This window comes from Artemia franciscana, chromosome 12 (assembly GCF_032884065.1).
Source record: "Artemia franciscana chromosome 12, ASM3288406v1, whole genome shotgun sequence".
In the NCBI taxonomy this organism is placed as follows: domain Eukaryota; kingdom Metazoa; phylum Arthropoda; class Branchiopoda; order Anostraca; family Artemiidae; genus Artemia; species Artemia franciscana.
The window spans coordinates 35,529,774-35,541,841 of record NC_088874.1 but is presented as its reverse complement, the minus strand read 5'-3'; the positions used below and the strand labels follow the sequence as shown (position 1 = coordinate 35,541,841).

At 35.2% G+C, this 12,068-nt stretch overlaps 1 protein-coding gene across 1 annotated transcript in view; it reads right to left on the bottom strand.

Moving 5' to 3' along the window:
• Positions 1–12,068, bottom strand: part of LOC136034043 (maestro heat-like repeat-containing protein family member 1) — a 109,390-nt gene that overhangs the window by 92,254 nt on the left and 5,068 nt on the right. The window contains exon 3 of the mRNA XM_065715119.1: positions 11,420–11,586. Within this exon, the coding sequence (XP_065571191.1) occupies positions 11,420–11,586 (167 nt within the window). The remainder of the gene's footprint in view (positions 1–11,419; positions 11,587–12,068) is intronic.

The following is a 12,068-nucleotide window of genomic DNA, read 5'->3' as shown; positions in this document are numbered from 1 at the left end:
CAGGCATCAAGTTTTAAGATGAAAACCCTACTTCAAATAGAACGGGGGGAGCGGGTTTTAAGTGCTGAAAAAAGTCAAGCTTTTTGTTTAATTTAGTATAACTTGCGAATGGAGCAACGGATCCAAATGAAAGCTAGACCAAAGATGACTAGGATCAGGGCTCATATCTAGCTCTGATATCACAAACCCTATCTCAAATAGGGGAGGGGGACGGGGTTTCAAGTTCTAAGAAAGTCGAGTTTTTCTTCAACTTAGTAGGGCCTATAACTACTTCCACCCATGGCTTGCCCAAAGCCTGGAAATAACCCTTTTCCAAAATAAGCCATACTGAAGCCAACCTTCAACCAAATATTCCATCCCCAGAGAAAAATTACTTTGTATGGCACTTGTATTTACCAAGTGACACATAGTGATCGCAAATTCTGTCAGTCCCGGTTTTGCTATTTTAGGCAATTCCAGATAAGCTAGGACGATGAAATGCGGCAGGCGTATCAGGGACCAGACCAGATTAAATTTGAAATAGTTGTTTCCCTGATTCGACCATCTGGAGGGGGAGTGGGGGACGGTCAATTCGAAAAAATTAGAAAAAATTAGGTATTTTTAACTTATGAAAGGGTGATCGGATCTTAATTAAATTTGATATTTAGAAGGATACCATGCCTCAGAGCTCTTATTTTAATTCCGACGGGATCAAGTGACATTGGGGAGAGTTGGAGGGGGAAACTTAAAATCTTGGAAAATGCTTAGAGTGGAGGGATCGGGATGAAACTTAGTGGGGAAAATAAACACAAGTCCTAGATACGTGATTGACATAATCAGAACGGATTTACTTTCTTTTGGGGAGTCGGGGGGAGGGTTAATTCGGAAAAATTAGAAAAAAAGAGGTATTTTTAACTTACGAAGGAGTGATTGGATCTTGAATTTTTTCGGATGAAATTTCATATTTAGAAGGACCTCGTAGCTCAGGTCTCATGTTTTAAATCCCGACCGGATCCAGTGTCATTGGGGGAATTTGGGGGGGACCGGAATTCTTGGAAAACACTTAGAGTGGAGGCATCAGGATGAAACTTGGTGGGAAGAATAAGCACAAGTCCTAGATACGTGATTGACCTAACCAAAACGGATTCGCTGTCTTTGGGGGAGTTGGAGGGGTGTTAGTTCGGAAAAATTACAAAATTGAGGTATATTTAACTTAAGAGCGGATGACCGTACGTGAGGTATTTTTGAATTTGATATTTAGGAGAAACTCATGTCTCAGATCTCTTATTTTAAACCCCAACCAGTTCTGGTGACATTGGGGGAGAGTTGGAGGGGAAAACCGGAAATCTTGGAAAACGCTTAGAGTGGAGAGATCGGGATGAAACTTGGTGGGTAGAATAAGCAAATGTCGTAGATACGCGATTGACGAAACCGGACTAGATCCACTCTCTATGGGGGAGTTAGAAGGGTCAAGTGCTTTGGCGAGTTTGATACTTCTGGACGTGCTAGGACGATGAAAATTTGTAGGCGTGTCAGGGACCTGCACAAATTGATTTGATAAAGTAAAGTTAAGGGGGGCTGAAGGGAGAGGAAAAATTAGAAAAAATGAGGTATTTTTAACTTGCGGGTGGGTGATCAGATCTTAATGAATTGTGATATTTAAAAGGACCCTGTGTCTCAGAGCTCTTATTTTAAATCCCGACCGGCATTAAGCCTCTGAATTTTCTTTCAAATTAATCTATTGATTCTTACAATTTTGCTAGAGCTCATGCCATATGAGCTCTTGGCTCTTCCGACCTCGTCACATGTGCTATATGAGCTCTTAGCTCTTGTTTTATTCCTTTTTTCTCAGGAGATTTCCGACTTAGTCTCATGGTTTTTGCCACTTCATGGTGTGAAAACTGTTGCTAGAAGTAAATAGGTTGCAACATCTTCCGTATTGTCTCCTTGTATATTTAAATGTGTGCCTGCATCGTGTCTGCGTCCCTTAAAAGTTCTGTTTCTTACGGTAATATTGGTTTGTCTTCTGTTGCATATGCAGACGATGTTCTTCTTGTTGCCCGGACTCGCCTTGGATTGCTTTGGAATTTTACTATATTAACCAATGAACTATCTAGGATTGGACTGTCAGTTAATGCGTCTAAATGCGAGTTTATTTATTTTAATAGCCTTTGTGCAGTCGCTCCATTCGTTGCTGAGACTGCAGTTCTGCAGTGTTCTTCTTTAGTTAGTTGGCTTGGTCTGTGTTTCGGTCCAACACTCTCCATTACCTGTTCATCCCTAGTGAATCAAGCCGTGAAAAACCTACGTGTCACTTACGGAAACATATCCCCAAACAAAAGCTGTTACAACAGCAACGGTTTTTGCATGATTTACAACGCTTATTGCGCCCCTGTGCTTTTATTTTTATCAGACACGGCTCATCTTTTTCGTCAGAAAGATCGCCATACTCTACGTGCGGCTTATTTCAGATATTGCAAATTCCTTCTCCGGCTTTCTAGGTGGCACCGAAACAGAAAAATAATTGTTCGATTTGGTTTAATAGATATGCCTTCTCGGATTCGGTCTTCCAGTGATGATTTATGTAAAAAGACTATCAACTTTATTCGCTTTTACGACCCTCTGCAGTCTTTTTTCCATATTGATACTGGTTAATTAGTCCATGTTGTCTTTTGTTAGTTTGATATTATTTTTCTCTCTCGCTGTTTATCGTTTTTGTTTATTTATAATACTCCGTACTTTGTGTTTTTTTTATACTCTTACGGGTAATAAAGTTCATTCATTCATTCACACATTCTGCAGTTTGACCAGCCGTATGGAATGTGTCTAAATCAGCGGGCTTGCTGCAGGCCCGTGATTTTATAATATATATTTGTAGGGAGTTTTACCGACCATCTGAATTGACTACACAGTATGCGGCTTGCTTGAGTGAAAACCAGCAAAGGATATAGATGCCATGCATTTTCATAGCGCGTCTGAAATTTAACTTGAAAATTTGAGGCAGTTTCCTTGTAAAGGTGCCGAGGGCGAGACATGTCATCAAAGTGTAAATCAAGACTTCCTTTTCAAATTCTTCTTTTCTTTCAGCAAGCTGACAGCCAGCGACCTTCAGCTAGCTGCCAAAAGTGTAGATTTTTGTTGCTCCTTTTTATTGAGCTTTGATTTCTCATGTTAAAAAAGTCCGCAACTGACTCACTTGACTCCTTACTTAAATTTGAGTTTTTTGTTGCTAAGGTCTTTACTTAATGAATAAGAGAATGAACTACTTTATTATCTTTTATCTGTTTGAAAGCAAATCCAAAGTTTATTTTTCTATTTTCAATATTTTTTCCACCATTCCGACATATTTCAGAATAACCCTGTATTTTTTTTAAATGTGCCAGAATTGACTGAACACTAATCACCAGAAGTTCAACTCTATGTGCATTGTGTTAATCCTGTCATGTGATCTGTCCTATCCAATGAGGAGTTTTTTGACTGCACTTAATTGTTTTGATAGTCTTTTCCTTTCAAGCCGTTGTGTTGAAAATTGGTTCAGATTATTTTTTACTTCGTTTGGTGTGTACCAGCCAAACAAGGGAAAAAATATTTTCAATATTTTTTCCATCATTCCCACATGTTTCAGAATAACCCTGTATTTTTTCAAACATGCCAGATTTGACTGAACACTAATCACCAGAAGTTCAACTCTATGTACACTGTGTTAATACTGTCATGTGATCTGTCTGATCCAATCAGGAGTTTTTTGACTACATTTAATTGTTTTGATAGTCTTTTCCTTTCAAGCCGTTATGTTCAAAATTGGTTCAGATTATTCTTTGGACTTCGTTGGGTGTGTACCAGCCAAACAAGGGAAACAGTTAAAAACGATAAAACGGAAATTCTGGTTCTTGATTAAGATGTCCAAGAGAGGAATGACAGGGGACATTTTATAGGCAAGGGAAGGGGCTAACAAGCCTTCAGAATGGCTTTAACAAAAAGGTAGCATGGGCTTGATATCAGATATCAAGATATATATATATATATATATATATATATATATATATATATATATATATATATATATATATATATATATATATATATATATATATATATATATATATATATATATATATATATATATATATATATATATATATATATATATATATATATATATATATATATATATATATACTAGCGCCACCCCAACACCTAGTTGGTGGGGGCGCTTCGCGTCCCCCCCCCAAGTCCCCCGCGCGCGTAAGTCGTTACGCGCCATTGTAGTTGTGTCCCTATGTCCCACCTGTGAATATATATATATATGTATATATATATATATATATATATATATATATATATATATATATATATATATATATATATATATATATATATGTATATATATATATATATATATATATATATATATATATATATATATATATATATATATATATATATATATATATGTTTTTAACTACGGGAAACTTGCGAATATACAACATTCTTCGCTGTCCCATTGTCTGTGCATATAAATAGATTGTCAGGTTTACCGACTCTTGAACATGCAACATATAATGGTCCATGGGAAAACAATCCGTATTCTTGTAGTTGTGTCCCTGTGTCCCGGTCGTCATTTATATTCCCTGTGTCCCGGTCGTCATTTGTGTCCCGGTGTCCCAGTCTGTGATTTCTCTTTGAGTGTCCCGGTCGTCATTTATATTCCTTGTGTCCCGGTCGTCATTTGTGTCCCGGTGTCCCGGTCTGTATATACATTCGTTTTTGAATTGGTCTTTTTCTCATTTTTTAGTTTTTTACCTTTTTTTTAGTTTTTTTAGTTATACCTCATGATTCTAATGATTGCCCTTGAGCTTTGTTGATGTTGATTGCTAATCGAACATTCCCTGTGTCCCCGTCATCATTTATATATCCCCCTGTGCCCCCGTTGTAGTTGTGTCCCTGTGTCCCGGTCGTAATTTATATTCGATGTGTCCCGGTCGTCATTTGTATCCCGGTGTCCCGGTCTGTATATACATTCGTTTTTGAAATGGTATATGATGAAATAAATTTTGTATTTTTCTCCTATTTTTCTTTTTAGTTTTTTTTTTTTTTTTTTTACTTTTTTTTACTTTTTTTTAGTTTTTTTAGTTTTTTTTTCTCTTTTCTTTTTAGTTTTTTTTTATTTTTATTTTTTTTTAGTTTTGTTTTTCTCCTTTATTTTTCATTTTTTTTCCTTTTTTTATTTTTTTTATTTTTTTTATTTTTTTTATTTTTTTTCTTTTTTAGTTTTTTTAGTTTTTAAGCTTTTTTAATTTTTTTTTATTAGTTTTTAGTTTTTTTTTCTTTTTAGTTTTTTTGTAGTTTTTACCTTTTTTTAGTTTTTTTTTTCTTATGTCCTGGTCGTCATTTATACTCCCTGTGTCCCGGTCGTCATTTGTGTCCCGGTGCTTTGTTGATGGTGATTGCTAATCGAACATTCCTTGTGTCCCGGTCGCTTTCTCTTTGAGTGTCCCGGTCGTCATTTGTGTCCCGATGTCCCGGTCTGTAATTTCGTCAGTCAAAACATGACGTCAGTCAAGACACAAACATGACGTCACCCGACAGACCCAAACACACACAGACAACTTATTTATATATATATATATATATATATATATATATATATATATATATATATATATATATATATATATATAGAATATACATACATAGAATAAATACTTGAAGTAGTACTTGAAGTAATACTCAAGTACAATTTTGGCAAGTACTTGATACTTGATACTTAAGTAAGAATTTGGAAAGTATCTATTACTTGATATTTAAGTAAAAAACCAATGAGTACGTAATACTTGATACTTAAGTAAAAATTTGGAGTACTTGTTGCAGCACTGCCTATCATCATCAAACCTTGCATTAATTTGAAAAAGATGACTGGCAACAGAGACTAAATCCAAGGAGAAAAAAGGAACTTCGGATATTCACCGGTGAACGTCGACATTCACGAATCTTGAACATTCATGAAGGTAACATATCCACAAAACAGACAGAAATACATTTATAAAAATATTAAAAAAGCTTATGTGAGGATATGCAGATTATTTTAAACGAGGGTTTATTTCTGCAAAGCTGAATAAAGTTTGTCTAACATGACCGTTTTTTTACGATTGTTCAGCATGTTTGGGTTAAATTCATTTTTAATGCAAGCTTCAGGGGGGGGGCAAACCCAAAAATTGTCACTATGCCCGCTGATTCCGAAAAAATGTACTACTAGGTCCCTGATTCCGATTAAATAAAAAAACAAGTTTTTTTTAGCTGAAAGTAAGGAGCGACATTAAAACTTAAGACGAACAGAAACTACTTCGTATGAAAGGGGCTGCTTCCTCATCAACGCCTCGCTCTTAAAGCTAAAGTCTGACTCTTTCTCTCAACTCTGCTTTTTAAAACAGCAAAAAACCTTAGCATAAAGAGCGAGGCGTTGATGAGGAAGAAGCCCCTTTCATATTCGAAGTAATTTCTGTTCGTTTTAAGTTTTAATGTCGCTCCTTACTTTCAGCTAAAAAAACTTGTTTTTTTTTATTTAATTTCTGGACGTTTTTGAATTAATGCATGTTTTGATCTTGGCTCTCCGCACATAAATAATTGAAACAAAATTTGCATATTAAGTAATTGCAATTAATCGGAAGATTTTGAGAACAAAGAAGCGAAGGAGGAGGCCTAGTTGCCCTTTAAGTTTTTGATTACTTAAAAAAGCAACCAAAACTTCTAATTTTTTACAAACGTTTTCATTGGTAAAAAAAATATACGTAACTTACGAATTAACTTACGTAACGAACTTCTATATTCGTGTGTTCTTATTGCGCATATGAGGGGGTTCAATTCTCGTCGATACCTCGCTCTTTACACTAAAGCTTAGATTGTGTCCCAATTCCTTAAGAATGGCCTCTGAATCACAAAGGCCGTAGAATAACTAGTTGAAATTACTAAAAATACTTTAGCAGAAAGAGTGAGGTATAACGAGGAGGTAAACCCCTCATATGCGGAATAATTTTTGTTCGTTTTAAGTTTTAATGCTGCTCCTTACTTTCAGTAGAAAAAACTTTTCATATTTATTTGTTCATTGTTTTTTCAAATAAAGCTAGGAAATCCTGCGCCCCTTTCATTGAAATTCTCTTTTACCATGAGAAGTCTCTCCATGGAAATGTCCTCCCACGTAACCCCACCCCCCTCAACTCTCTCCCCAAACCAAAAAAATCCCCCTGAAAACGTCTGTACACTTCCCAGTAACCATTACTATATGTAAACACAGGTCAAAGTTTTCAATTTGCAGCCCCTCCCACGGGGACTGCGGGGGAGTAAGTCGTCCCTAAAGACATAGTTATTAGGTTTTTCGACTATGGTGAATAAAATGGCTATCTCAGAATTTTGATCTGGTGACTTTAGGGAAAAAATGAGCGTGGGAGGGGGCCTAGGTGCCCTCCAATTTTTTGGGTTACTTAAAAAGGGCACTAGAACTTTTAATTTCCGTCAGAATGAGCCCTCTCGCAAGATTCTAGGACCACTCAGTCGATACGATCACCCCTGGGAAAAAAAAACAAAAACAAAAAAAAGCAAAAAAAAAACAAATAAACACGCATCCGTGATCTGTCTTCTGGCAAAAAATGCGAAATTCCACATTTTTGTAGATAGGAGCTTGAAACTTCTACAATAAGGTTCTCTGATACGCTGAATCTGATGGTGTGATTTTTGTTAAGATTGTATGACTTTTAGAGGGAGTTTTCCTTTTCCCCTATTTTCTAAACCGAGGAAAATTTTCTCAGGCTCGTAACTTTTGGTATAACTGATCTTGATGAAACCTGTATATTTAAAATCAGCATTAAAATGCGATTCTTTTGATGTAACTATTGGTATCAAAATTCCATTTTTTAGAGTTTCGGTTACTATTGAGCCGGGTCGCTCCTTACTACAGTTCGTTACAACGAAATGTTTGAAACCATCTCTTCCGGGGTAAGCCCCACGCTAAAAGATACCGTTCCCTTAGGTATACCCTTAATTCCAATTATCCAACTAGGTGCAGATCAAGACAAAACATATAGCCTCTTTTCAAAATAAGTTTTTAGCGATAGCTTGTATACTACTTAGTAAAAACTTCATTTTCATCTTAAACAAGTATTTTTTTTAATTTAAAAAATCTTCAAAATTAGACAAGAAGCAAAGAATTTGGATTCGTTATTCAAAAAATCATGGTAATCAAAAATCGAAAAATTAGCTGAGATACCTTTTTGCATACATTTTGATTTTGAATATTTTAAAATATATATACTTTTTATACATTGCAGTCATTTCAGAGTTTTTTTTTACTTTTTATACATTGCAGTCATTTCAGCGCTTTCTTGGTTTGTAGAATACTTAAACACAAATAATGAAAATAATATGTGCCCATGGTTTGCACCATTTGTCTTACTATGCATTTTGTGTGCGCACAAAATCCAGGGGCTGGAAACAAACCAAAACACTTTTTGTCCCTCCCTAACTAGTTTGAAGCCTACAGCGGTAAGACTTTGGATTAAGAAGAACTTGATGTAAAAAAGTATTCAGGGCGTGCCCCCCCCCCAAAGAAAAATTTACAATAAAGGGCCGAAATAAATATCATGGTCCTCTTTAAACACATGTTCTTAGACCCTTAGGCTAAAGAGATCCCAATACAGAACGAAAAACAGAATTAAAATATTGGCTCCCCCCTAAATGTGGTTTGGCAAAGGACTAACAAAGGGCCAAAAAAATTGTTTTTTGCCTGATCACTTTGTATAAACAGGTTAGTTGTAGAAACCTGGGAGGGGGCTCCTTTGATTGCAAATAAAAAATTCCAGGTACCTTTTAAGAGTATACCTCGATATGCCTTGCTTTGCATTTTAAATACATTTTGTTAAAACAATGCTAATCATTATTCAAGGTAATTTTTGCTTCATTTTAGTCTCCTTTTCCTTATTTTTATACTAGCAGTGTTTTTCTTTTCTTTTTTTTGGTAATCCATATATCTTTCCATTTTTACATCTTACAAAGTTCACTGTGTAATATTAGATTAACATTGTAGTATGATTTTTCTAATTCCATTGCCCTATTTCCCTAGATGACAATAGAAGGTTTTGGAACATTCGCTTCAGTTTTGAGCCTCGTCTTCTATATTTATTTGGATATATTCCAAAAAAGCATTTCAACTGCAACTATTCTAGACTGATTTTGTAGAATAGTTTATAAATATTCTAGATATCTCTTATATAGATTTACCTCTTGTAGAGACGGAGAGGCGCAAAAAAATATTCGGCGGGAGGAAAACAAAACCTAAGACTCCCATTGGTACTTTTCACCCATCCACCCCTATAACTAGTGCAGCTTTTGAACTCCTGGGGGACAAAATCCCTTAAAATTATTCCCAGGACATAAAGGTAGATTTATTTTATGCATATAATGTATTTTAATTTGTGATGACTGATGTATTCCTTATATGTTTTTGGTCTTTGCGTCCCATTAACGAAAGTAGGTCCATTTTTATATTTCAGATGAAACTCAAAGCTGATGATGATGAACTGTTTGAACGTTTATGCCAGCTAAAACGTTTATAACGTTCTAAGACTTTAGAACGGCACATTCCCACTGAATGGAATTGAGGAATATCTTCCAAGAGAAAGTAGTTTCTAGAAGAAATTTAAAAACAAGTTTGTTTTTTTTTTAACCGAAAGTGCAAAGCAGCTTTAGAATTTAAAATGAACAAAAATGATACTGTATATGATTTTTCACGTTTATATATATGATAGGATTGATAGAATAAACATTGCCCTTGGTGGATGCCCTGCCCTTTCACCTTTCTGCAGGTAAGAAGATGAGTGGGATCTTTCATTTTCCACTAAAAACTCCGAATTAAAAAAAAGAAAATCATGCTAAAAAAGCACATTTTTAAGGGATGGGATTCATAAGACAAGTGTTGCTCTTGGGGGAGGGGGCGCTTTTCTTCGATTATTGTACGAGTAAGCAGATGAATGTGATATTTTATTTCACAAACAACAAGGAGAAGCAACAGGGAAATTTTTCTTAAGACAGTGGAACCTTAACCCCAAATTAATATTTCCATCCTATATCCAAGGGCCGTCCTCAGCAAAACACATGAAAATATAAAAGAAACTTACAGTAAAATACAACCATTAAAACTAAAATCTTTTTAAAACAGTCTTAGGATCCTTACTTCAGGGAAGTTCAGCCAGGACTGAACTTCCTGTTCTTTGTCTTCGTCGCTATTTATACATATTTTTTATTTCACACTAAAAATATTTCTGCAGTAAAGAAGAGTTTAAATAACGGCACTTTAATCCTTGGAAGGTTTAAGAGGCGGTGGCCCAATCTTCACTTTTTCCTAACCTTAGCAATTTAGTCTTCTTAACATTAATTTTCAAACCTATTCTAGCATTCTGAACTCAAAAAATCTAGGATGCTTAAATCATCAGCAAAATCTAAGCCAAGGAAAGTTTTTCTTCCCCATTTGATTCCGTTTTCTCCCATTGCCTTTCCTGTGCTCCTTAAGACAAAGTCCATCCAAATTGTTCATAACATCAATATTTGTAATCCACCCTATTAAATCTAATACATCTAATCGTTTTGTCTGATCCTGGTTCCGGCCTCTTAAGGGCCGGAATATCAGGGCCTTATAAGGGCCGTATCTCAGGGTAATTAGAAGCTTCTTTTCTTTAAGCATATTATCATATCATAATGACCTGTATCTTACCATCAAGGTCAGATAAAAACCTTTTTTGTGCAAACAACTGTTGAATAGTGACAATCTAAAAATTTAGTTTTCAGTTTCCTCACTCTTCTGTAACAGGTATATTGTATAACACACAGCCTTTTGACTTTTCACAGCCAAATTATAGTGAGATGCGATTTAGAAGGGGTAAACTGCGCTGTTCTCAAAAAATTGATAGCCCTTAGATTTCAACACAGCATTGTACATTCTAATGAAAGCTTTCTTGCTGACAGAGACTTTACAGTAAAAGTAACAAATGCATCCTTCTCTTGGTCGTAATAAAAAGAGGTTTACCACAAGTTCCCATCCTTGACACTCTCCTTGAGGTGGTGGTGATAGCCTTCTTGGAGTTGCGCCCAAAAGTACTAGGTAGAAATAGGGGCCTACTACACTAATTTCAGTCTTCATGCCACTGGCGGTCACCAATATTCGATCAATTGAAGCCAGTAATAACTGCCAAAATCATACTCAGAAGGAGGGGTTGAGTCAATCCCATTGACAAATGGAGCGTTTTTGAGGAGAATTTATCTGTAAAATTCTGTAAAATTTATATTGCACAGCGTAACACCTGCTGACTGTACTGTACTGCCGATCTACAATACTCTGGCCAAACTTACCTTTTGGTAAGGGACCTCCCTTTTGGTAAGGGAGGAACAAACTTACCTTTCCGTCATGCTTTGCTTGAGCTGAATGAGCTGTATATGCATCATGTAATGTATGGAGTACATCATCTGGGTGAGCCAGGCCAATTGATTTAATAGCAAAAGCTGTTTGTCGTATTATATCAGGATCTTTTTCACCACTGAAGTCAACCAACAGAAGGATTAAATCTAGAAATGAAAACATGGAAAATTGGACGGCAGTGAAGTTTTCTTAGTTTAAGAATATAACATGGTTAGGATTACCTTAGATAAAAAATTTATTTAGAATAATCCACTGTAACAAGTCTAAATTTGCTGAAGCGTAATAGAAAAAAATATTTTTTAAGTAAAAAAAAATAATAGGAAAAAACATAATAGTAAATTATAAACTATCTTTAGAAAAAGCAATAATTGTATATTTATTTATTTGAATGAATGAGTGTTCTTTATTACCCATCATCTATAAGCAAAAAAAGAAAACAATGGAGTAAAATAAAAGAAAGGAAAACAAAACAAACATGTCATAAAGATATACACAAATTACTAATAATAACAAATCTAAAATAGTACATCCTTCCACTGATGAGAAGAGGACTGGTTACTCAGTTTCTGAAACTGAAGTGTATGTACGTATTTTTTCTTGAAAACAGTTTCATATTTTTTTAGGAAAA